Genomic DNA, 26,365 nt, shown 5'->3' with positions numbered 1-26,365 from the left:
CCCCTTGTTAGACCAGCATTATAAAGTGTACACATAGATTGGCAACATAAGTATTAGTAAGACTGCTGTTGACCTGTACAGGAAGGTTGAATATGGGACTCATGAGTATTTCATCAGCTGTGAGTTCTTGAACTATAGGCATTCCTCAATACTATTTATACAAACATGATAATATACCCATATAGTCAAATATTCTTTTAAACATCACTCATGTTAGCCAACTATTATGTACTGAACTATTTAAACATTAAAATAGCAGTATTTTCACATGTTCAGTCATCCAAAACAGCTGAAAGTTTAGTATTCCACTAGTCATCATGTATATAAGATATATATATAAATTAATTTTATATACTGTTGACCATAAGGTTTGAATTTTGTTTAATTCCAACTTCACAGTGTATATATAAAAATGTATCACATGCCACATGTACAGCAACCTACCACTGTCACTTGAAACGATTTAGCATGCATGCATACTAAACAATGGCTTGTTCTTAAGAAACAGGATTAGGCAAGAATCCAATTAAGCCCCTAACAGCCCCTGCAGACCCATTAACCACTCAGTCGTCTCCCATGTCCAGTTGTAGTACTGTAGTACTGTATGTCCCTGTCTCTGGTTGGCATCTCTTTTTGTGTTATTTTATTCATTTATTGTATATGTAGTATTCCATAAACATCATGATGCACTATATGAAAAAAAGGAAAATAAAGGAATCTCTTTAGAGAGTTGAGTGTTGAGTTGAACAGGTTGATTACCTGGCTACATGCACACATTTGTTTGGCGGGTGGTGGGTGTGTATGAAGTAATTTGATTGGCTCCAAATGTATCAAAATATGAATGAATGAGAGAGAGAGAGAGAGAGAGAGAGAGAGAGAGAGAGAGAGAGAGAGAGAGAGAGAGAGTGATACACACTCCATTCCACTTAGATACTCACTAAGCCACCTTATCTTAGCTTAGTTTTAACTAGGCAGGTATCGAGTAGTTATGGCTTATCTCTCGATGCTTGTGTGTGTGCCGCGTTCACAGTAAGTAGAAGGTGGAGACTGGTTTCAAAGGGTGACATTTAAAAAAAGTAAAAGCACTTGTTTGGGTGTCACTCTCTACTGTTGTTGCACCGGCATTATTAATTGTTGTCTCCATTGCAGAGCTTACACATGGTGAATTCTGATGTCCTGGAATCAATCAGATGCTGAACCATGGTCATTCTGCAGCAGGTAGGTCACTAACAGCTTCACCCACTCTTATTGTTCCCCGATTCTTTATTTTACCTCTACATTTTTTTCTTCTATTCACCTGTTCCTAAGGGCACATTTCAGAGGAACACACAAATCATGATACAATAAATATGGCAATTGTTGTCATGTCTCCTCAATTCATAGCTATGAATCTCATTGATCAATGTGTAGATTCCAGGGGTGAAAATGTGTTCATATTGCAGTAAATTCACACTGTAAATTCTGCGCTAAAGGGATTTGCCAGCAGCTGGTGTTGTGCTTAGCATCAAAACAAACAACAGACAAGTTAAATCTTGGGGATTTGTATTAGCTGGAATATGAAAGACACATAATAACATCACTATATTACGCCAGACTGTAAAAGATGTTCAACTTTGCATTACATAGAATTTTGACTATGGTTAGAAATATTCATATCTCTTCCCTGCTAATTTAAACCAGATTGGCAGTCGGACTCCAGCAGATCATATTTGTTGGAAGATCAAATAAGGGTGTATATGCCTGATTTTTGTTAGCGTATGTGTTTACATATTTTTTGTCCAGACCTCTTCGCTGCTCTTTTAACCATTAACCATAATACTAAAAACACCCAATCTCACAATGTTAAAGCAAGTGAACCAAAAATAATTCCTGGATTCTTGGATCAGTGTTCCCTAAATCCCACATCTTGATTGCCAACAAAATGTAATGGATTCTTCCCTGGATCATGTCAAACCTGTCCTAAAAGTATACGTTCATAGCTTTTCAGTCAAACAAAACAACACGATGTAAACATATCTTCCTTGATGGAGATAATAAATCCTTATCAGCGCCACACACCCTTCGTTTCAAGCTCTTAAGTAGGGTGTTACATAATGCTCTTTGTGCACTGTAGGTGGTCAGAGCTAAGCCTTTTTCTGGCCAAATGCTCTTATTCCGCCACTTGACAGCAGGGAAAGTATGTTAATGATTCAATCTTGATAATTTCTTCTCACACTAACTCTGGTTGGTCTCCACTCTGGAGGCAGCTCAAATTCAGTTTAACAGATATATGACAGTATATAGAATGGGTAAATGATGGTTCAGTTTATATACCATATAATTATAAATTAAGTTTCATTTCTACTCCCTCTTTCATATATCTACTAAGATTGCTTTGTTGTTCTTTATTTTCCAATTTACGTGCTTCGTGGAGTTATGCTTTGCCTCAGCACACCTACAATAAAAACTCCAAACTGCCCTTAACAGTTCTTATTCAGGCATATGGCTATTTTTAAATGTGTGTTATACTAAACCAATACTATGCTTTATAATCCAGGGGGATTATGTGTGGTTGGACCTTAAAACTGGCCGTCAGTTTGATGTCCCTGTGGGAGCTGTGGTCAAATTATGTGACTCCAGACAGATCCATGTTGTGGATGATGAGGGCAATGTAAGTACACGGCAGAACAGGAAGGAAACATGCTTTGTATGGACCAGCCATGTCTGTTCTCCATTGACATTACAGAAAAATTAAGATGCCGTTTGTTGATTTACCATTGATTGATCATTGCAGGAACACTGGATAGCCCCTCAGAATGCCTCCAACATTAAGCCCATGCACCCCACCTCCATCCATGGTGTGGAGGATATGATCCGGCTCGGCGACCTCAACGAAGCTGGTATCCTCCGCAACCTGCTCATCCGCTACAATGAACACGTCATCTATGTTAGTACCTCTACATTTATCTTATTAAGACTACGAGATTATATTATATTATAATTATAATGTCTTGGGAGATAACCATTAACACATTCATAACAGTGGTTCTGTGGTTTTATCTCATCCTCAATTTAACGAAACAAGGTTACTGAGTTAGTACGTCTTACCTAGACTGAACTGATCTGACTCCACTTGCTCACACCTATGATGTAATCTGAATCCTAACTGCAATAGCCAAACAGGTCATAGGTTTCCAGTCAGTGGATATAATATCTTCTTAGTGCTTTACCATTTCTCTACGTGAATCAAGATAACGATTCAAAATAGCTGCGTATTTCCAAATAGTGCATCTCAGTTAGTCTTATTATGGTTTGAGGATGTTTTGTTCTCTCTTCCCATATAGACAAATTGTGGTGGAAGGGTGAGTACGAAATCTATTTAGAACCTTTGGGCTTTGCAAAATAATTATAAATTAGCAACGCCACAATCTCCTAACATGTTAATTTAACACGGATGCTGTCTGTTTGTGTGCCCTGAGAGTAATCCATAGACTTCTCAAGCTCCTAACTTTATTATTTTATCAACTTGAAGCATCAAATCCAAGTTTCTTTCCTTTTTGCTACTTTGTTATACTACATGTGATAGTAACATTATAACCGGCTACAAAAAGATAGAAAAGGTGACAGACAGACAGTGACAGTTCAAGTGAACTACAGATATAATGCAGATAGAAACAAGATATAAAATCCCAACAGCCAAGGCAATTAATCAGTCAGTATCAGAATGTCAGGCATATAGGATTACAAGGCCAAACAGATGAGAGTCGAAGAAGATACACATGAATACTGGATTTTATCTGTTAAAGACAAGGTGTCGAGGCATTAAAGAGCAGGGGTGTATGTCTGGTGATGATCAGGTAATAAAATGATCACTTGAGCTTGAAAGTCTACTGTCCTAAAATCAATAGCAATTTGATGAGTTGACCTCACTGACTGACATCAAACATGAGCTGCTATAGTATGAGACATACTGATTTTACCACTGCATTGATTTTAGAAAGTTCTGAATATTTAGCGAATCTGATTAGTAAATAATATTTGCATTTAATCAATATCCAATGCAAAATCAGCAATCTTTGATGCTGTCTGGACCTGTTCAATGTTATTTAGTGATTTTTCGCTCCTCTGTCTCTGGCTCCCTGCAGACTTATACAGGCTCCATCCTGGTAGCAGTCAACCCCTACCAGCTGCTACCAATCTATACTGCAGACCAAATCCGCCTCTACACTAATAAGAAGATAGGGGAGATGCCACCGCACATATTTGCCATAGCAGATAATTGCTACTTCAACATGCAGCGGAACAAGAAGGATCAGTGTTGCATCATCAGGTATGAGTGTGAGTGAGTGTGTGTGCAGGCTGAACAGATGTTTTTTTTTATTTCTGTTTGTAATTTATTATTCTCAGTAAGGGCGAGTTTTGAGTGGTAGTGAAATTTTAGTTAGTGCAGATTAATTTAAATGATGTTAGTCCACAGGAAATGCAGACATGCACTTTCATTAACAAAAACAGCACAGTAAGAGGAAGAGAGGGAGTGTTTATGTGCTGTGGGGGTTTGTGACACTGCCTTTTGTGTCACAGCGGTGAGTCTGGAGCAGGGAAGACAGAAAGTACAAAGCTGATCCTGCAATTCCTCGCAGCCGTCAGTGGTCAACACTCCTGGATAGAGCAACAAGTCCTGGAGGCCACACCCATCCTGGAAGGTCAGACAGCAGGAGTTCAGATATGCTGACATCATCATCTCAACTCTATCACATTTGTACTGTCAGAATATGTATTGCTATGGTTTCTATAATATACAGTATATGTTTATAAATATTATTATGAATTTAGTTGAGCAAAACCACATGATGTCACTGTTTACAACAAATACAACATATTTGAAAGGTTTAGCATTATAGTTGTTATAAATGTTGTAAAATACCATAAGCACACATATCTGACAGCCATTCTTGTTACCCAGCACTGATGCACTGTGTGCTCTTCATTCATTCAGCGTTTGGTAATGCTAAAACCATTCGCAATGACAACTCCAGCCGCTTTGGAAAGTACATAGATATCCACTTCAACAAGCGAGGAGCCATTGAAGGAGCCAAGATAGAGCAGTACCTGCTGGAAAAGTCCCGTGTGTGTCGACAGGTGAGAGGGTGAAAGTTCACATGACTCTTTCTACATGGGACAGTTCTCTGCTTCACATGACCTCACATACTGTATCTTCAGCTTTGTTGTGCTGTTTGTTTGTTGTGTGTAAACTTTCATAACTGTAAAAAAAAAGGCATTTTATTGACTACCCATATGTCAAATGTTTACATGAAATGACGGTTTTGGATCTGATAACATTGGCTTGACATTGTTTGGATGTAGTTTGAGTAATGTCATCATTGAAGTAGATTGCATTTGATATACATTTACATTACCAGGGTGTAACTTGGGATTAGCAAATGTCAAAATAAAGTATATACATATAAAGTAAATACATTTCAAAAAAATAGACTCAAATAAGATGTATCTTCATCAGGCATGCAATCTTCCATGACAGTCTTGAAAAGCATCTCTCTATATTTAATTATTTACTTACTTACTTCAGGACATTATTATCGTTTGCATGTATACATTTTGTAATGTATTACAAGTGTTACATTTTTAATGTTGTAACTGTAATTGTACTTAATGGGACATAGTGACAGTAAAATCTGTGGGTGGATAATAACATGAACTAGTAAAGTTGAAAGTCTTACAGGATTCAACAATTGTATCATATTCTTGTATTGTGCAGGCTCCAGATGAGAGGAACTATCATGTGTTCTACTGCATGTTGAAGGGGATGGCTCCAGAGCTGAAGTCTAAGCTTGGCCTGGGCCTCGCCACCGACTACTCCTACCTCACCATGGTGAGTCTATGGGTGTCTGTGACACGGATTGATGATGGTCATACTGACACATGCAGGCAATATTTAAGTTTTATGAAACTGTGATCTTGTCTGCTACAAGCTGATATGGTCGCATTTACATATTGCTATAAAATGCCTCAATAAAATGTCTCTATATTAGGAAATCTGCGTCAATCGATCTAATCTGGATAACAATATCCAATATCAGAGCTTGTATTTACACACAGTGTATCATTTAAGTATCATATTTTAATACTTACCCGGCAACCGATTGGGTGGTCCTAAAATGTCAGAGCAAAATATTAACGATATATTCTTAATTTTATGATTAATTCCACAGAAATTAAATCTAAAAGTCCTATTTCAATTGATCATCACCTCAATAGAAAAATGTATCAGTTTGATAAAGATTAAAACCATAACCTGTACTCTCTTCCTCCAGGGTCACTGTACAGAGTGTGACGGCCGTGATGACCTGAGTGATTATCTCAGCATCCTCTCGGCCATGAAGGTCCTCATGTTTACAGAAACAGAGACCGGCGAGATTTCTAAGCTACTAGCTGCCATTCTGCACATGGGCAACCTGCGCTTTGAGGGTGAGTTACATCCAGATGGGTGTCCAACATCACGGGTGACACTATCTGCTATATTTAACACTTCAGTCATTCACGCATTTGAATTATCCACCATTGATATAAGGGATATTACAGCATGTGGTTGGTTATTGTTGAACCCCATGCTTTGAACCTTTGTCTGTGACTATCTCAATCTATTTGCAGTCATCTGAGATGCTGTTCAATAAATACTTTGTACTGTCTGATCAATGCTGAGAGAGAAACGTTGTCGTTCTTTGCCCTTTCTCACAGCTCGTACATATAACAATTTGGATGCCTGTGTAGTAGTCAGATCCCCTGACCTGATTACTGCTGCTTCACTCATGGAGGTGTGTACTGTATGTACAGTAAATGTAGTACACTTACAAAATAATGCTACATTAAAATAACAGAGCTTTTTTGTCTATTTTGTAGGTGGAGCCTAAGGATGTCATGACATGTCTGACCACCCGAACTCTGATCACACGTGGTGAAAGTGTTTCCACACCTCTTCGTGTGGAACAAGGCCGGGACGTCAGGGATGCATTTGTTAAGGTGTTGACATACTTCCACTTTATACTGAAATCTGAAAACACACAGTAGTATGGCATAAAAAGATCAGTGGTAGACAGAGGTCACTGGTTAGTGTCCCTGTAGTGTGGTAAGTGATCCATTGTGTACTGTATGTACTTGAGATTTGCTTCTTATGAAATTGTAAGAAAACCTGAGTCAGCATGAGAATATGAAACGTTTTCTAGTTTTTGCTGATTTTGAATTCCATCTCTCAGGGGATCTATGGCAGGCTGTTTGTGTGGATCGTGGATAAGATTAACGCAGCCATTTACAGACCACCATCCTATGAGAGTAAGAGCACATGCAGGTCCATTGGCTTGCTGGACATCTTTGGCTTTGAGAACTTCATCGTTAACAGGTCATTTAAATTTCAATTAAAAGTGTTTTCAGTTTAGTTTTATTGCTTAATAATAATATTGTCAGCCATGTGGTTAAATACATCCCAATATTGTAACTAGTGCATAAGACACATCTTCAACGTTTTTAAGGCATTTGGACATGACTGAAAACTGTCAATTGACTGATAACAACATTGATCAAGTGCAAATATGATTGAGTGAATCAACTTTTAAGAATGTTGTGTAAAAACCTATGAGGAATTGTTAAGGTGGTTGTTTCTAGAAAAGGGATTTGGGCAAATGATGAACTCCAGACCCATATAGTAACATGGCTGCAGCAAAACGTTACACAATCGAAAGACTTGAAAAGAGGCATATGATCAGTCTTAATTGTCTCTAAGAAAATGCATACGAAAAAGCTCCATCAGCAGCCTCAGGGGAAAGACTTTCTTCCTTTTTCTCTCTGTAGTTTTGAACAACTGTGTATCAACTTTGCCAATGAGAACCTGCAGCAGTTCTTTGTCCGCCACGTATTCAAGCTGGAGCAGGAGGAGTACAACCTGGAGGACATCTCCTGGCAACACATCGAGTTCACTGACAACCAAGATGCTCTAGACATGATTGCCAACAAACCCATGAACATCATCTCACTCATTGATGAAGAGAGCAAGTTCCCTAAGGTATGATACAGTTAGATTGAAGCTACTGAGGGGGTTTGAGTCCAATGAGCATGGTTATGATTAAAAAGGACTATAGCAACATCGTACCAGACGCCTCTTAAGGTCATCATTTATCACCCTTATCAAAATAGCTGAACCCCACGACAAGCTAAAGGAATTTGCAGCTACATTTTCTGTCTATTCTTTGGACCACAAGAAGTTTGCAGATTTATGTTGCACGTTTTTGGAGTGTGATTCTGATAGTTGTTCTTTTTCTCTTTCATCAGGGAACTGATGCAACAATGTTGTTTAAGCTCAACTCTCAGCACAAACTCAACACCAATTACATCCCTCCTAAGAACAGCTATGAAACACAGTTTGGGATCCAACACTTTGCTGGCGTGGTGCACTATGAGACCAGAGGTCTGTGTTTTTTCACATTTCTCTTTCTCCTTTCTTCTTTCATGTAAGGCCAAGACTCTCAGGAGAGGGTTTTGGTATAATGAAGGTCAGATACAACTAAATGTTCTTGTTATGTCTGCAGAGGATCACCCATGTTCTCCCATGTCGGAAAACAGATTTGCTGCAAGAAGTTTTATTCCTCCAAATCATTATTATCTTCATCTAATTCTTTAATGTTATTACTCACACCAAAATGTGCACTACATCCTTTAGACTAACACATTGTCTGAAAGGTTCTCATTAACACAGCACACAAATCACCACAGACTACACTTCTTTACTTTCAGCACCTAACATTTAAAATGCATAAAAGCACATATGGGCAAACAATTGAGTAAACACTGACAGACAACTAACATCTGCCAAGAAGCACGACAGCAGCCACAGCCCCCAATTATCATCTGTAGCCTTTTCAGCTGTGAATTATAATTAGCTGTGTAGCTAAAATAAGTAGTTTGACATTCTTAAACAAGAAGAGCACCCTCCTGTCTTTGGGAGCTCATTCACACAGCCCATTTTGTAGATACAATTAATTTTCTTTTACAATCAAAGTAGTCTGACAATGTGACTGTGTGAAATAAAACGACTCATCATTCTCTGCCAGATACATCGAACTCATGCACATTTAGGGAGAGCAGATATACTGTAGATGGTCCAGAGTCTGTTGAGTGCCAGTTCAGAAATGAAAGAAAATATTCAATCCCAACTATCTAAGTCACTTTAGAGCTGATAGTTGTAATGGCTGCACAAGCACAAATTGTGAGGACTAAGACTCGTGCTGTCAATAGCTCCTCTCCGACCACAAAATGTCAAATGTCCCTGCTGTCTTTCTGTCCTCCAGGGTTCCTGGAGAAAAACCGAGACAGCCTGCACACAGATATCATCCAACTCGTCCACTCATCCAAGAACAAGTTCATCAAACAGATCTTCCAAGCCGATGTAGCCATGGTAACTACATCTCACCCGAAAAATCACAATAATGAAAAGAAAACTCCAATAATAATCGTACCTTCTTTTGCATTTGTTGATGCCATCATGTGGCACCTGCGGTTATGACTCCCTTAAGCTTTTCTCCTCTCACTTTTGGTTTTACTAATGGTGCGTCCCTCCTCTCCAACTTCTGTCTTTCTGCTTTCTTTTGACATCAGTTTCTGTGTGGCTATCAGCAGCCCATCACCTCTCCCAAGGTAATCAAAATTTGCCAAACCCAAATTCCCAAATCCAACTAGCAGAATCCGACTCCCTCCTTACTTTGCAAATACATGCATTTTGTCAAGCAGCAGCTAGAGGGGAAATGTCTTCATTTAGGATGACGTTACTAAGTTATAGACACTGATGCATGAAAAAAGTCAACGGCAAACTCTCAGACACTCATTTCTAAACCCTCAACCATTTCACCATGTGCCAGTATAAGGAGAAGCTTTGAGTAGCTCAAGAGGCAAAGCAATAATTTCTTTTTGAAGGGCAAACCTGAAAGGGATAAAGGGATTGAAAAGAGAAGTCCCATCATGTTCTCTTTCAGGCTTTATGGAGATGATTGTATTTTGTACACTGTGATTGAATGGATCATAGATAAACAGATATACACCTAAATAGTACACCTGTCAAATAAACAAATGTGTGTGAATCCATACCAACAATGTGCTGTCAAAAGTGTACAAAAAATCAGCAATCACGGGATGCGTAAGAATCTCATAATAACTAATAAAAGATGAACATATTTATAGTATTTTAGTGTTCTATGTAAAGGCTTTAAGTTTGAGGAACAAACCAAAAAATGTAATATTAAAATTGTATTACACAATCTGTGACTTTAGTTAATGTGTTGGTGAACAGTAAGAAGTGCATATTAATAGATCATACTGATGGTAACACTGTGGAACAAGGGTCAGCATGGTGGCTCAGGAGTTAATATAGTATTGTATAACAATATTGTTGCATATGTCTGCTTAGGTTTACTGTCAATCCAGTCCCGTCCAATCCAGTGGTTGTGATTGAAGTTTTGGCTGTCAGTGTGTGTCGGCCTTGTGGTAGACTAGTATCCCACCTCTCACACACTGAGCCCCCCTGTGAGCTTTATTACCATTGCCCCACCCTAAATTGTATTCAGTGGACTAAGAGATGCTCCAGTGCAGGGTAACATCTGGAACAGGAGCTTGTAAAGAAATGATTGCTTTACTGCTACTTATCAACAAAACAATCCTGGGGATTCATATATAAGAATTATTTCTCACAAGCTGCTGCAGTTTGATTTATAAAAACCCTCAGAAATGACTTGCATAAGCTCATTTTAAATTGCACAATTGTACCTGAAGTACCTGTGATATATACATTTTAAGTTAACATAAATTATGTCATGGAAAATGATCAGATCAGTACATAATCAGATCAGTTTATTGCATTGTTCCATTGCATCAAAAGCAGGTACAAAGTTACTGCATAAAAAATTGGAAGTGGATGGCACAAAAACCTCATCCATTTATTTTACAAATGTACCATATCTGAGTTAGTTGTTTTAATTCTGATGCAGATGTGTTTTGTATGTCCTTTGCTCTCTCTCTCTCTCTCATAGGGTGTTGAAACCAGGAAGCGCTCTCCTACTCTGAGCAGCCAGTTTAAACGTTCACTTGAGATGCTAATGAGAACACTGAGTGTGTGTCAGCCATTCTTTGTTCGCTGTATTAAACCTAACGAGCTCAAAAGACCTATGGTGAGTTCAAATCGTGTGCGCGTGTATGTGATGTATTTAGGTTAAAATGTCAAAAATCCAAATCAAAAAATTTGGTACACAAAAAACATGTGTACCAAAGTTTCATTCATATGTCCTGAAATGCTGGTTTAAATCAGATTTTGCACATAAAACGCACATAAAATATTCATATTATTTATCGTATTGTCGTTGTTGTTGTTATTATTTGTTGTTCTACACTTAATATTTTAAATTGTTGCTTGTGTTTTAGTTATTTGACAGGGAGCTCTGTATTCGTCAGCTGCGATACTCAGGCATGATGGAGACCATCCGGATCAGACGTGCTGGTTATCCAATCAGACACACATTCAGCGAGTTTGTGGACAGATACCGTGTACTGATGCCTGGCATCAAACCGGCCCACATACAGGTCAACAGCACAAGCAGTCTTATCATTCTGTACTTTCAACACATCTTGTTTACTGATATTGTTTTAATGTCATTTACAGTAAAGGGTTTTCATTGTGAACAGTGCTTTTTGAGAAAAATGTATCGCACCATATACAACAAAATGACACACTGTCTTCTTGTCAGAAAGTTGTTTCTTTTCACGTTTTAGCTGGAGACCAATGCTCCCCTTTTAGTTTCTGGCTGATAAGGCTTCAATTCAGATGATTATCATTATGCAATTTGATGCTGTAAGTTTGGTCAGGCTGATGAGGCAACCGGTGTGTGTGTGTGTGTGTGTGTGTGTGTGTGTGTGTGTGTGTGTGTGTATGTGTGTGTGTGTGTGTGTGTGTGTGTGTGTGTGTGTGTGTGTGTGTGTGTGTGTGCCCAGTGACAAACCAGAGGCAGGAAAGTCATTGGTGCCAGCTTGTGGTTAGGTGGAGAATAACAGGCCCCTTAATGTTGAACCTTACCTTAAAGTCATTACTAGTCTAGGAAGAGTCACTGTTACCTGGTACTTACTCCTTTCAGGAGGACCTGCGAGGGACCTGTCGGCAGATCATCCTGGCCAGGCTGGGGAAACACGATGACTGGCAGATTGGAAAGACTAAAGTTTTCCTCAAGGTTGGTTTTCTAATATAAATGAGAGTCCAGCTGGCTTACTCTATGTTACTAAGATATCCTGTGTCTGAATAGTCTAGAACCTGTGTTGACAACCTTTCTCTGTCACATTTAATAATGCCAATAGGCTAAAAGAGGTGGCAAAATGATTGTGTATGTGTGACAGATATTGATCAAACATCTATCCAATATGTGAGAAAGTCTGTATTGTACAACCTCAACTAAGTGATTTTGAGTTGACACTTCTCTAACTTGGTACAGTAAAAGGAGTTGATATACAACATGGATATAGAAAAGGGCAAGCAAACTAAATCTAATACACCAGGGGCTATTTTCAACCTTTACATAGGCAAAGAATGGGTGTGTACGCCACTTACTAATAAAAGGTTTTGTTTATAAATACTTAAAAGTCTAAATATACATTATTGTTGTTGTTGTTGTTGTTGTTGTAGTAGTCACAGTGCTTTCCTGAGTAGATTTATCTGAACATTGGTGGTTGAATACCTATATATGAGTTTACCACTGTTTCAATGTTTGTCTGGTGTCAGGACCACCATGACATGCAACTGGAGATTGAGAGAGACAGGGGCATTACTGACAAGGCCATCCTCATCCAGAAGGCTGTTAGAGGACGCAGGGAAAGGTAAGAAACTTTCTAAGACAGGTCACAATGCTTTTGCATGTCTGTGAAACAAACATCTGTGATTCAGACTCCTGTTCCTGCATTCTGCTTAGGACAAACTTTCTTCGACTGAAGAGTGCTGTGATTTTAATCCAAAAGATCTGGAGGGGTTATCACTGCAGGAAGAATTATCAAACTGTGAGTCACATTGTGTTTCTTTAGTTTGTAAACATTTCTACCACCTCAGATGCATAATGATGTTGAAAATCGGTTTAGAAAGATCTTGAAGCTGGTAAAGAAAAACAGGATGTGGACATAATATCACCATCACATAAATCTTCTCTCTTCTTCTCCAGATGCAAAATGGCTTCTTGCGTCTTCAGGCAGTCTTCAGGTCAAGGAAGTACTACAAAAGCTACCAGGTGACTCGACTACGCATCACTCTCATCCAAGCTCACTGTCGTGGCTTCCTCATCCGGCAGACATTTTGGCGCCGTCTATGCGCTGTGCAGACCATCCAGGCCTACACCAGGGGCATGATTGCCAGACGTCTCTACCAGAGGCTCAGAGCAGAGGTAAAACCTTATTACATTTACGACTGCTGCTTACATTATGTTGCTATTGTAGAAGCCCATTGCTTTGACTTTCTCATCTCAGCCGAACCCTTGGTGCCGTCTTTGGTCTATGTTTTCCATCCAGGCCATCACAGGGACATACAATCACATTTGAAATGTAATGTGTTTTTTTCTGACAGAGGCAAAAACTTAATACATTTACTACTGCTACTTAAATCATGTGGGAGACATCTCAGAGAGAGTTGATCTAATGCGCAAGAAAGGAGAAGATCATCCTTGCGATCATCCTCCACCTTCTAGTCTCTTTAAATGCACCTCTAAAAAGTTTACCACCTGATTTGTTTTTTTCAAGTTTTCCTTACTCTACTTTGCCTTTGGAGCTTATTTATTACACGTGCACAATGTTAAAGTATTTTTAAATTGCTGCTTGATCTGCATTTATCATTAAATTACAACATATCTATATATATTCTCCTCCTCCCCTCCCATCACCCCTCACAGCTGCAGCATCGCCTGGAAGCCGAGCGCCAGCGCCTGGCCGAGGAGGAGCAGCTGAGGAATCAGATGACAGCTCGCCGTGCCAAGGTGGAGGCAGAGAGGAAACACCAGGAGCGGCTTGTTCAGCTGGCCCAGCAGCAGGTGGAGAGGGAGAGGGAAGAGAAGGAGGAGGCCAGGAGGAAGAAAGAGCTGCTGGAGCAGATGGAGAGGGAAAAGGAGCTGCCTGTGGACCACTCCGACATGGTGGACCGCATGTTTGGCTTCCTAGGGAATGCCGGGCCTCTGTCCAATCAGGATGGCCAAGCACCAGCTGGCTTTGAGGTATAAACTTACTGATCATGGATTTTTGTAGTCCAAAAAAGATGTTTATGTGTGTCTACTGAATATAATTTGTAAGTATGTTTAGTCATTTTAAATGCTTTATCTCTTGGTGTTAGATATTATATCTGAACCCTTAACTGCTCCTGATGTGCAGTTTGGCTCCTTGCATGGTATTTCCCTGCCATTACTGTATGAATGGGTGAATGAGATGAGATCAGTTTTAGGCATGTTGGATAAAAGTGCTATATATGTACAGTGTATTATATAAACCATAAGCAGAAATTAATGGGATAAACAACAGTAAATTAAAAAAAAAAAAAAAAATGTTGAGTACCTACACCAGGGCTCAGTTTCAGTCTCTGGATATTGATTTCAGATATATTCTGTGAAGGATTGTTCTGCCTTGGTGTAATGCGTGTATTGCTAAATCTGTGAGTATTTTCCTCCATGTCAGGACCTGGTGAGCTCTCCTCAGGGTGAGCAGGCTGAGGAGGACATGTTGAATGAAGCTCCACCACTGCCGGAGGAGGAAGAGGAGGATTTGTCAGAATACAAATTTTCCAAATTTGCAGCCACCTACTTCCAAGGTGTTTCCACTCACACCTACGTTAGACGACCACTAAAACAACCCCTGCTCTTCCACGAGGATGAAGGAGACCAGCTGGTGCGTATGATGTCAAAATAAAAGCACTCCTCACCCTAAACCACCAACTTAGTTTTTCAGATCTTACATGATATAGAAATAACTTAAGAATGAATAGTGTAGTAAAATTTGAGGATAAAAAGCAAAATACCCAGAGGAAAGGATGAGAACTTTTCCCAGCATTGATGCCACAGATAATAAATGACAATTTGTCGTAAAAATGTTAATTGACAGGTACAATAGAAGTATGTAGGTCATGTAAATAAGCATAATTCACAGTGAAGGTTTTGACTTTAGCAGAAAGGCAATAAAAATGTCATTACATCCGTAATAGTGAGATACTTTTTGAAATAATTGCAGCAATTACTACATAATTCTTTTCCAAAGAGCAGAGCAGTCCTGTCATAATATAGTCTTTGTCTAAATTTTAACTAAAAGAGCCGTGTTTCAGTGTTTTTCTTTCATTAAATGAACCCAGTGACCCGCTGTGTGAAATGTCCCTTAGAGATAAATAGATGTTGTCAGTTTTCAATGATGGTCTCATTTATTTATGGTAATTTTGCAAATTCCCTCATGACTGCTGGATTAAACTTTCTTTCCTGATCAACCAGGCTGCTTTGGCAGTGTGGATCACAGTTTTGAGATTCATGGGTGACTTCGCCGAGCCCAAGTGCCAGATAGTTATTAACGACGGCAGCGAGAAGATCCCTGTAATGACCAAGATCTATGAAACCCTTGGTAAGAGGACCTACAAGAAGGAGTTACAGGGGCTGCAGGTTGAGGAGGAGGTGAGAGAGCATGGGGAGCAAAAGATCTCTAAATGTAGATACAGGAAAAAGGTCATTTTTCAAACCCATGTTTGTGTCTACAGAACACCTCTATAGACAGTCAGAAGAGGAGCAGTGTCAGACATAAGCTTGTGTCTCTTACCTTGAAGAGGAAATCAAAGCTAACTGAGGAGGTAAGACTCACATCCATTTAAGGAGTCATCAGTTTTTGCTCTTTGTACATGATAGGATTTCTGATGCGAGTAATTTGAGACTGCACGTATCAGACCATTTTAGTGCTAAATAATAAAGATTTTTGTGTTTTTATTCTTCTAAGGGTGCAACAGCCCTTGAATAACAAAACAACATAAAACACCATAAAAATTAAGTTAAAATTCAGATTTGATGTGAACACTGATAATGATAAACAAGGAAAAGTATATGACTATGTGGTATAAAAGGGTCACACACCCATAGATACCGCTGTAGTTCGTTATTATTGTGATTTTATGCAAGTTATGAGATATTTAAACCAAGTATTTCGTCTCTTCAATGTCCCTGATAGGTGACCAGGAGGTTGACAGAAGGAGACTACAGCCTGCATGGGAACAGCATGCTGGAGGACCGACCCACGTCCAACTTGGAGAAACTTCACTTCATTATTGGAAATGGCATCTTAAGGCCCACCCTAAGGTGAACTAGACGTGTTAGACAGTGTGACATTCTCAGATATTTACCAATAACTGTTGCTGAAGGCTGCGCTAGAGTAAGAAACATTAAAGTGTAATCTGGTTTATCCCCTTAGGAGCAGGGTAGAGAGATGATGAAATGGAATCAAAAAGTGAATGAGCTCGGCTAATGTCACGACAATTTGAAGTATTTGAATCCATCCCTGTCTTGTAAATCTGGATCTGGTTATAAACTTCTGTGTTCTTCTCTGTTTCAGGGATGAAATATACTGTCAGATCTGTAAACAGTTAACTCAGAATCTATCCAAGAGCAGCCATGCCCGAGGCTGGATCCTGCTCTCTCTGTGCGTTGGCTGCTTCGCCCCCTCTGAAAAGTTTGTCAAAGTAGGAAACATCTTACTTGCTTTCTCGCTGTGATCATTGGTGGGAGTAGTGATGCTACAAACTAAACTAGTTTGTCAGTAGCATAGATATTGTTTAAACTAAATGTATCCAGATACATTTAGTTGAATTTCATAACATTTATTTTTTTGTTTCTTTCAACAAAGCAATTACATGTTTTTCATTGTAATAGTTATGTCTTCAACAAGAAAATACAAAATACAAAAAATGTATGCAGAAAAATCAATCCTACACAAAGCTTAGGTTTTAATAAATTAATTGATTAATCTACTCTATATCTATATCAACATATATATCTCTTCTCTATATCTAAGGTGTCATTCACAGGTTCTGGTTCTTACATTGTTTCTCAGTGTTCATGCTTTATAAATATCGTGTCTTTGGGGTTTTCTCCTTTTCCCCTTTCCTTCCATTGTTTTCCTCTTGCCAGTATTTACGGACATTTTTGAACAATGGTCCTCCTGGTTATGCCCCATATTGTGAGGAAAGGTTGAGGAGAACGTTTGTCAACCGCACACGGACCCAGCCTCCATCTTGGTTAGAACTTCAGGTATATACATGGCAGATTTGTTTAAACAAACAAACAAACAAAAAGATGTGAAGGCATTGTGATGCATTTCTGTGGAATATTATTTACAGTGAGTGAGATAAGACCTGACTCTTATCTGCCCCCCTCACTAGGCCACCAAGTCTAAGAAGCCCATCATGCTACCAGTAACATTTATGGATGGAACCACTAAGACGCTGCTGGCAGACTCAGCCACTACTGCCAGTGAGCTGTGCATGGCTCTGGCAGACAAGATCAACCTCAGGGACCGCTTTGGCTTCTCACTGTACATTGCCCTGTTTGATAAGGTATTTCAAGACACATTTCTGTTACACACGGCACAGTTGCAAGTATACTGTATTGGTCTGTATGCTAATACATTTTATTGATTTAATGTGGTCTGTATGTGCAAAGCGAGTCTCCTTGTACTTTTAATCGTGTTTTTCGCCAGGTGTCATCTCTTGGCAGCGGTAGTGACCACGTCATGGACGCTGTGTCTCAGTGTGAGCAGTACGCCAAGGAGCAAGGTGCCCAGGAGAGGAATGCTCCCTGGAGACTCTTCTTCAGAAAGGAGATCTTCACCCCCTGGCACAACCCTGCTGAAGACTACGTGGCCTCAAACCTCATTTACCAGCAGATCGTCCGAGGGGTGAAGTTTGGAGAGTATCGCTGTGAGAGGGTGAGCTTGGAAGTTTGGCTCAAATGTCATTAATCACTAGTCATTCAGCTGATTTAAGATCTGGAACTACATGGCACTCAGTGAACGGATACCTCTGCTAAGGTCCGGTAGTCCTCCAATTATGTCTCTCTCAATGATAAAACTTAACAGATAATGGATTAGACCATGCTCAAAGACTAAGATTTGTATTGCTATCAGACCTTTATGAGTACAGACTGAAGAGGTCATTGGAACGTAATTAAACCCTTAGGAAACTAGGACTGTTCCTTCGTCACATAATATGGTAAATGGTATTATCATGACCACAGCAATCAAAGAACTCAGAAATATTACTTAACACACCATCCCCGATATTGGCTTGGTTTCCATTTGATCATCTCTCTACCCTGTATTTGTGACCCAGGAGGAAGACCTTGCTCAGCTGGCCTCTCAGCAGTACTATGTGGATTATGGCTCTGAAATCCTTCAGGGTCGCTTGCTCAGCCTCATCCCCTCCTACATTCCCGACAGAGAAATCACCTCAACCAAGACTGCAGAGAAGTGGGCTCAGCTGATCATCACAGCCCACAAAAAGGTATCTGCTGCAGCACTGACCAAAAATGACTCTGATAATGTGGTATTGCGCGGGCACAACTAATTGTGCAACTAACTACAGGGATTACACACCAAACGGAGGTTGGACTCACAGAAGGTGAAGGAGGACGTGGTGGATTTTGCTCGTTTGAAGTGGCCTTTACTCTTCTCACGCTTCTATGAGGCCTTTAAATTTTCAGGTTGGTTCAATGCTACATAATCCATATCAACACTAATTAAATTATAATCAATAATAAACCCATTTGACTTTGTTGAGCGTTTTTGCTTCTTTCCACAGGGCCTAGTCTGCCCAAAAATGATGTGATTGTGGCAGTGAATTGGACCGGGGTTTACTTTGTGGATGAACAGGAGCAGGTCCTTCTGGAGCTCTCTTTCCCAGAAATCACTGCTGTGTCCAGTAGCAGGTATGGTGATTGAGCAGCACTGATGGAAGTATTTTATTTGATTATGTGTGATTATATTAACAGCAAGTCTACTCTCTCTATAAATTAATGGGAATGCGTATCACATTTGCATCATTATTGTGTAATGGAATGAAATAACTAAACAGCTTTTTGCTCTCTCTCTGCTGTTATCACTGGTTTACTCTTTAGTGATTCTAATGTTCAGCACAGCTGCCTGTTTAAACGATAGATGTAGAACTCAATTCTTAATGTGGAAGGGAAAGCATTTCTTAAATCAATCTGCCTTTTTCAGGGGAGGTAAACTGCAGGGCCAGAGTTTTACCCTGGCCAATATCAAAGGTGACGAGTATACGTTCACTTCCAACAATGCAGAGGACATCCGGGACATTGTAGTCGCCTTCCTGGAGGGCCTAAGGAAGAGGTCCAGGTATGTGGTGGCACTGCTGGACTGTCCAAACCCTGGTAAGAATGTGCGTTAGTTAAGGCGACGTATTTCACACTTCTAGCAAACTGGGAAACCTTAAGAGAGCATGCTGATGGTGTGCTGTGCTTATGTCATAGCAGGAGCAGATTCCACATTCCTGAGTTTCTCCAAAGGGGATCTGATCTTGCTGGATGAACACACTGGAGAGCATGTGATGAACTCTGGCTGGGCCCATGGCATCAACGACAGCACTAAGCAAAGAGGGGACTTTCCTGCTGATTGTGTCTATGTAGTGCCCACCATCACCAGGCCACAGTATGACATTGTGGTGAGTAGTTGTTTCAGTAAATCGTTTGTCGAAAACAATTACTACCACATTTCTCAATATTCTCGTCAAGAGAAGTAAGGGTTATACTTCAGCAAATCCAAACCCTTCTTATACTTATTATATTTATATTATCCAAACACAAAATCTGGAGTTTTATTGTATTGTTTTTTGCATTTCTGTGTAATAAATCAGGATAGCAGTTGTAAAGTGCAAACCTGTAAGTAATGCTGAAAGTTCCTCTTTTTGCAATAAATCATGTTGCAAAACTCTCTTTGCAAATCTCATCAATAATTATTTCTATTTAAAATGTTTCAATTAATTCCATGTATTATAAATCATCAAGCTACTGTTTTGAGAAGAAAAGTATCCAAAATGTTACATGAAAGCATAACTTTCCACAACACCGAAAACAAGTATTTCCATCTAAATTTGACTTTTGTGATCTTGACCTCCCCTGTATTAGTTTAAGAGCAACCTGAAAGGTTGTGTATGGCCTAAAAATAATGTTAAAAACACACGCCTCGAATAGCAGATGAAGCTTTGTATTCATTATAACTGTCCCTGCTATGGCACAGTTGTTATATACGTCAAGATGTGTGTGTCATTCATTGTGTTTCATTAAATTCTTAGACCTATATAATAATTCAGGAGCAATTTTATCTTTTGCCCTCTTGTCTGCCCTTGTTCTCTCTGCTTCACAGGCTCTAGTGACCATGACTCCTGATCAGAGGAGGGAATCAATCAATTTGTCACAGATGAACCTTTGTGACAAAGAGGAGAAAACCAAGGCCTACACATTGGAGGAGTTCTCCTATGACTACTTCAGGTTCCTTTTCTAACCATTATGATTTCTAATTTAAAAAAAGAAACAAGGGTCCAGTCAAAATGTCAAGAACATTTTTAGTCTACTAGCCATTCTGGTACAAAACATGTGTTCCATTGTTGAAATAGTAATCAGTAAAACATGTCATTGCTGATATGACCCATCTTGTCTCTAGGCCTCCTCCTAAGAGCACTCTGAGCAGGGTTATGATCTCCAAAGGCCGAGGGAAGGAGCGCCTGTGGAGCTGCACCAGGGAGCCTCTCAAGCAGCCTCTGCTCAAGAAGGTCCTGGCCCATGAAGAGCTCTCCCAGGAAGCCTGTCTGTCCTTCGTAGATATCCTTTACAGGGAAGTTTCATGTGCATTTGTCTTTCCAGTTTGTTATCAAGACCCCACCGATTTAATTCACTTTGTGTCTTAAACATGTTTATTGGCAAAAAGTTTAAAGTTTCATTATAATTACGATAACAAATCAAAAGGATGCAAGCTTAACTGAAAAAACAAATGTGAAAACCTACATAACCAACTCCTTGACCTTCAAAACGTTCCAAAAATAATCTGTATAAATATCTAAAAATATCTGTATTTGTTCAGAAGATATTAATGGAACTTGATAATTCAATAATGGTGGAACTGTTCTGGATAGAAGATACATCAAAACTTGATATATCAGCATGATCTCAACAAGGATGGAAGTAGTTACATTCAGTATGGCGCCTGGCTTTGTCTGGGTCCTATCTGAATCTGCATTTCTCACCACCAGATTCAGATCATTGTCTGGATCCCAAACAGATGTCTCCTTCTCACATTGTTTTGTTACTGTGTGTAGTATGTTGATAAGTGTTGACATGAGGTGTTTGTTTTCATCCTTAATCATGGCTGTACCTGTGATGAAGTACATGGGTGACTACCCGTCTAAACGAGTGCGTTCTGTCCACGAGCTCACCGATCAGATCTTTGAAGGAGCACTGAAGGCCGAGCCACTCAAAGATGAGATCTTCTGTCAGATTATCAAACAGCTCACTGATAATAACATCAAGTAAGTCTGCAGCACACACACGAAAACAATGAACGTTTATTCGGATGTCAGAAGAGAAAAACTGTGCTAGGTAGGTTTGATGTTTTGATGGTAGCCTCAGCTTTCAAACATACTAAAGAACATGTTTCTTAAACGTACACTGATGAACATACTAAATCTTGTGTTTTTGTATTTAGATTTTGTAATTTTCATATCAGAAGAACACATCAATAGCTGATACCTTTTTTTCCTTATCTTATATTGTGTGTGTGTGTGTGTGTGTGTGTGTGTGTGTGTAGGTATAGTGAAGAGAAGGGCTGGGAGCTACTGTGGCTCTGCACTGGTTTGTTCCCTCCCAGTAACATTCTGCTGCCTCATGCCCAGAAGTTCCTCAAGGCCAAGAAACACTATCCACTGGCTCCAGACTGCATGCAGCGGCTACAGAAAGCCTTACGGTAACACACACACACACACACACACACACACACACACACACACACACACACACACACACACACACACACACACACACACTTACACCTCCATTTCATTTACTTATACCTCCTTTATTTCTCCTCTGTGCTGTGTCTTGCAGTAATGGATCAAGGAAGTATCCTCCTCACCTGGTGGAGGTCGAGGCCATCCAGCACAAGACCACTCAGATCTTCCACAAGGTTTACTTCCCTGATGACTCAGATGAGGTCAGTGATGATAAAAAAGAAACGACACACAGGTTGTCTACAGAAAACACAGAACCTTAAGTGTTTCTAATGAGACATTTTTGATATATTGCACAGTATTAACTTGAACTGAGCCTGTGTGTGTTCATAGGTGTTTGAGGTGGAGTCCAGTACTAAAGCCAAAGACTTCTGCCACAACATCTCTGGGCGACTGATGCTCAAATCTGCTGACGGCTTCAGTCTGTTTGTCAAAATCACTGACAAGGTGAGAGGACTGTTGACTTAATGAGACTGAATGATGTGTGCCCAGCAGTTCACACAGCTCCACATGTCTGTATGGATTTAATGTTGTAAACTGTGAACTGTGTAGATTAAGACACACTTCTTTTGGAATTGTTATATTTTTAGGTCATTAGTGTGCCTGATGGTGACTTCTTCTTCGACTTTGTGAGGCACCTGACTGACTGGATCAAAAAAGCCAGACATGTAAAAGATGGTAAAAAGTTTTGACCACTAGTTGAGCAAAAATCTAAAGCTTATTTATTTACTGTATAAGTGGTTCTTCCTATAAAGACTGAACTTGCGAATTGTGAATTTGTAGGTGTGGTGCCTTCACTGACATATCAGGTGTTCTTCATGAAGAAGTTGTGGACTAACACCACGCCAGGAAAAGACTCCATGGCCGACTCCATCTTTCACTACTACCAAGTGAGCGACCGCTGGAACAACAATACACAATACACTCTAGTCTTAACTGGTCGAAATAGCTTGAAATATTATAGTGGACAAACTGTAATAAAATATACTCTAACTTAAACCACACTGTTGCATAATAAGGGATGCTCTCATTTGTTATAAAGTTTGTAAGCTATTATTGGCCAGTTATATTGATTGATGAAAATAGCTTATTTTGTCTTCAAAATGCATCAATGGTTCCCTCTTGGTCATACACTCGACAAAAGCAAGTGTTTCTTCCTGTAGGAGCTGCCCAAGTATCTGCGAGGCTACCACAAGTGTTCCAGAGAGGAGGCGCACCAGCTCGCGGCACTGATCTACAGGGTGAAGTTTGAGGACGACAAAACTCAATTCTCCAATATTTCCAAGCTCCTCAAGGATCTGATCCCTCAGGACCAGATCCGACATCTGTCCCCTGATGACTGGAAGAGGGTAAGCAGTCTTATTAAAGCAGAACAAAGGGAGTGCAGGGCATCTGACCTGACTGGATGAGTTAAAGATGAACAGTCCACACAAATGCATGACTGTATTAGAACCTGTTGGTTTAGCTGTGGTGTGTTATTCTGTTTCTTTGAACACCATCTAACCTTAAACAAAGTCTTCAAAGTACAGATACAGATAGACACTTCAGGAGTCAGGATTCTGTTACATATTTCATATTCCATATTATAGATATATTAGATACTCTTATCCAAAAGTAACAAAATAAGTTGAGGCATTCAGTGCATTGTGAATGAGGTAGACAGTCGATTAGAATTTAGTAGAATCGACGATAAGGACAAAGAAATGCATTTACTGAAATTGAGCATATGGTTCCTTTAAGATCCAAAAAGTCTGCTATGAAATGTTCTCTTAGTTGTGGAAAAATAAGAACAAAATCCATATTCAGAGCTTACTGGTTTTGTTTTTTCTGTCTTTTTTTTGTTTAGTGTATAATGTCAGTATTCAACAAGCACTCGGGGAAGACCCGTGAAGAGGCCAAGCTCTCATTTCTAAAAATCCTTTACAAGTGGCCCACCTTTGGTTCTGCCTTCTTCGAAGTCAAGGTACATGCTGACAAGAGGTTTTGATGTTTGTATCTGCTAGAATGCCAGAACAGATACAAAAAAGTGTTTTATCGCTTCTGTGCCTTCTTCAGCAAACCACTGATCCAAATTACCCGGAGACCCTCTTGATTGCAATCAATAAACATGGAGTCAGTCTGATTGATCCCAAGTCTAAGGTAAGTTTAAATGATATTTGTTTGGGAACTAAATCTGTCTGTTTTAGCAAAGTAACTGTCCTCTTTTTGGTGCACCAATTCATTTTACTCTGTTACCTGCAGGACATCCTGATTACTCACCCTTTCACTAAGATCTCCAACTGGAGCAGTGGGAACACCTACTTCCACATCACTATTGGAAACCTGGTCAGAGGCAGTAAGCTGCTGTGCGAAACCTCACTGGTAAGCTATTGGTGTGATTTGGTATTGTTTCTGCATCCTCTGCTCTAGCATTACTCTACATGACTAAATACAGCTGAAAGACATGAAACGAATACAGATCCAAAAGTTTGGTTAGACCGCACATTTTCCCCTGAAGTCATTGTGAAACAAGAGATCAAAGCTGATTTGAAGTTTGAAGATTATATCAAAACCTGTGTTGTTATAGGATCGATTTGGTTGTTATAATAAAATGTCTGAACCTACACCTTTAGCCAATCACAACTGCTTCCCTGCAGCCACTGTATAGCATCGCTTCCATGGAAATATACACCACAGGGTGACAGTCAGGTCACATTCCATCAGTAGCCAGTTTACATGATCTGTTCTTTAACCCATCCCCAACCCCTCAGGGCTACAAGATGGATGACCTCCTGACCTCTTACATCAGCCAGATGCTGACAACTATGACCAAACAGCGAAACGTTGCAGGCAAACGCCAAGTGAGCCAATGAATGGAAACCAATTGATTGCCATGACCGATGAGGCACAAATCAATGTGTGAAGCTGTTCCAAATGAATCACAAACAGTGTCAATTGGAACAGAGGTGAAACTGGTGAAACACATGTCTGACCCCTCCCATGTGGCATTAAAGGCAGACTAATAATGGTAAATGTGACAGTGTAATGCCACTTTGTTTGTATGACTCCTGTCTTAAACTCACCTTTTGCCTTTAATTGACCAGTTTCAGTTTGTATTGCTTTATAAAAGCTTTGTTTTGACTTTCATTATCTGGGCCTGCTGTCTGTCTACAGGGTCAAACACTGTGCAGTGTATTATCAGAGGGGGTTCGCAGTTGAAAGCTGTAAAGAGTTTGTGATTGCAGTCATTTCCCTTTCATTTCAGTTCCATGAAAGGCATATCCGTGAGTTTTCTGTGCATCAATGGAGAAAAAGCAGTATTCTAGTTTGTATGTACTAATAAATACTGTTACATACACAAATGTTTACTATATCCTCACTCTTTTCATAGCCTCTAAAACAGAGGAATCAGCTATAGTTAGCGTATTTCAAAATCAACCTGAGTCACCTCTAATCACCCACAACAATCCCCAAATTCCCTCAAAATTAGACTTTCTGTTTGTCGCGCTTTATTTTTAGGTGCATCTTTACTTATGGTCCAAGTTAGGTGTTTCATTAAAGCAGTTTTAAGTAAAGCACATAAGTTATGCATCCTTCAAGAAATCCTCTGTTTATTACTTCTGGCTCCGCTCCCTGGATAGATGAGTGGATGGATGTTACCAGTTCACACACCTCCCTTGGTAGTGGCTGCTTATGAGTAATGTTTTGATGCACATTTCTGAGTTGTCTGCTTTTTAATTGAATTTTAAGCATAAAAGCATTAAACTATTTTTCTTGACAATATTTTTGAAGAAATTGTTTTGTGACCACATATTTAGATGTAGCCATGGAATAAATGAGCTTTTACAAGTGCACATCTCTGTCTTTAATATGGTTTACACTCCAGTAAGCAGGGCTTGTGACTGAACCAGTCACACACACCCGTAACTGCTGATGGCTGATAATCGATCGCAAGCTGCTTGGAGCTTGGTCCCTCAGGGTGACGAATGGGGATCAAAAGGTTATTTGTGTGTTTGTAATGTGAAAATGATCTGGCTGTCGCATTTAAGAGGTCACTCTGATTTCCACAATCTTCACTCTACCTGAGGCGCAGCGGGAATATGACCAATGACTGCTCCTGGATATGTTAGGGAGGCAGTAGCTCAGTGGGTAGAGCTTCCGCTTGGGAACCGGGGGGTCGCCGGTTCGAGCCCCTGCCGAGGTGCCCCTGAGCAAGGCACCAAACCCTCAATTGCTCCCCCCTCTGCAAAGGGTGGTAATGTAATGTAATGTAAGTCGCTTTGGATAGAAGCGTCTGCCAAATGC

General features: G+C 39.8%; 1 protein-coding gene across 1 annotated transcript; it reads left to right on the top strand.

Moving 5' to 3' along the window:
- Nucleotides 1-1,200: 1,200 nt before the first annotated feature.
- Nucleotides 1,201-24,933, top strand: myo7ab (myosin VIIAb). Its single transcript, XM_076161194.1, has 47 exons — nucleotides 1,201-1,218; nucleotides 2,537-2,650; nucleotides 2,774-2,926; nucleotides 4,125-4,309; nucleotides 4,561-4,682; nucleotides 4,976-5,118; nucleotides 5,756-5,869; nucleotides 6,312-6,465; nucleotides 6,736-6,812; nucleotides 6,898-7,017; nucleotides 7,251-7,393; nucleotides 7,843-8,053; nucleotides 8,320-8,455; nucleotides 9,336-9,442; nucleotides 11,067-11,204; nucleotides 11,455-11,613; nucleotides 12,162-12,254; nucleotides 12,800-12,894; nucleotides 12,987-13,071; nucleotides 13,230-13,448; nucleotides 13,950-14,267; nucleotides 14,722-14,931; nucleotides 15,522-15,698; nucleotides 15,782-15,871; nucleotides 16,243-16,370; nucleotides 16,624-16,750; nucleotides 17,199-17,318; nucleotides 17,450-17,623; nucleotides 17,767-17,994; nucleotides 18,398-18,568; nucleotides 18,650-18,767; nucleotides 18,866-18,992; nucleotides 19,285-19,454; nucleotides 19,554-19,744; nucleotides 20,446-20,570; nucleotides 20,743-20,900; nucleotides 21,451-21,604; nucleotides 21,883-22,038; nucleotides 22,179-22,284; nucleotides 22,415-22,528; nucleotides 22,672-22,759; nucleotides 22,865-22,971; nucleotides 23,245-23,430; nucleotides 23,928-24,044; nucleotides 24,137-24,220; nucleotides 24,323-24,442; nucleotides 24,832-24,933. Exons 1-47 carry the CDS (start codon nucleotides 1,201-1,203, stop codon nucleotides 24,931-24,933), a joined length of 6,552 nt encoding a protein of 2,183 aa, XP_076017309.1.
- The last annotated feature ends 1,432 nt before the right edge of the window (nucleotides 24,934-26,365 follow it).

Source organism: Genypterus blacodes, unplaced genomic scaffold, assembly GCF_046128005.1.
Source record: "Genypterus blacodes isolate CSIRO-AG114 ecotype Tasmania unplaced genomic scaffold, CSIRO-AGI_Gbla_v1 ptg000111l_1, whole genome shotgun sequence".
NCBI classification, from domain to species: Eukaryota; Metazoa; Chordata; class Actinopteri; order Ophidiiformes; family Ophidiidae; genus Genypterus; species Genypterus blacodes.
This window is presented reverse-complemented; position numbering and strand designations above follow the sequence as displayed.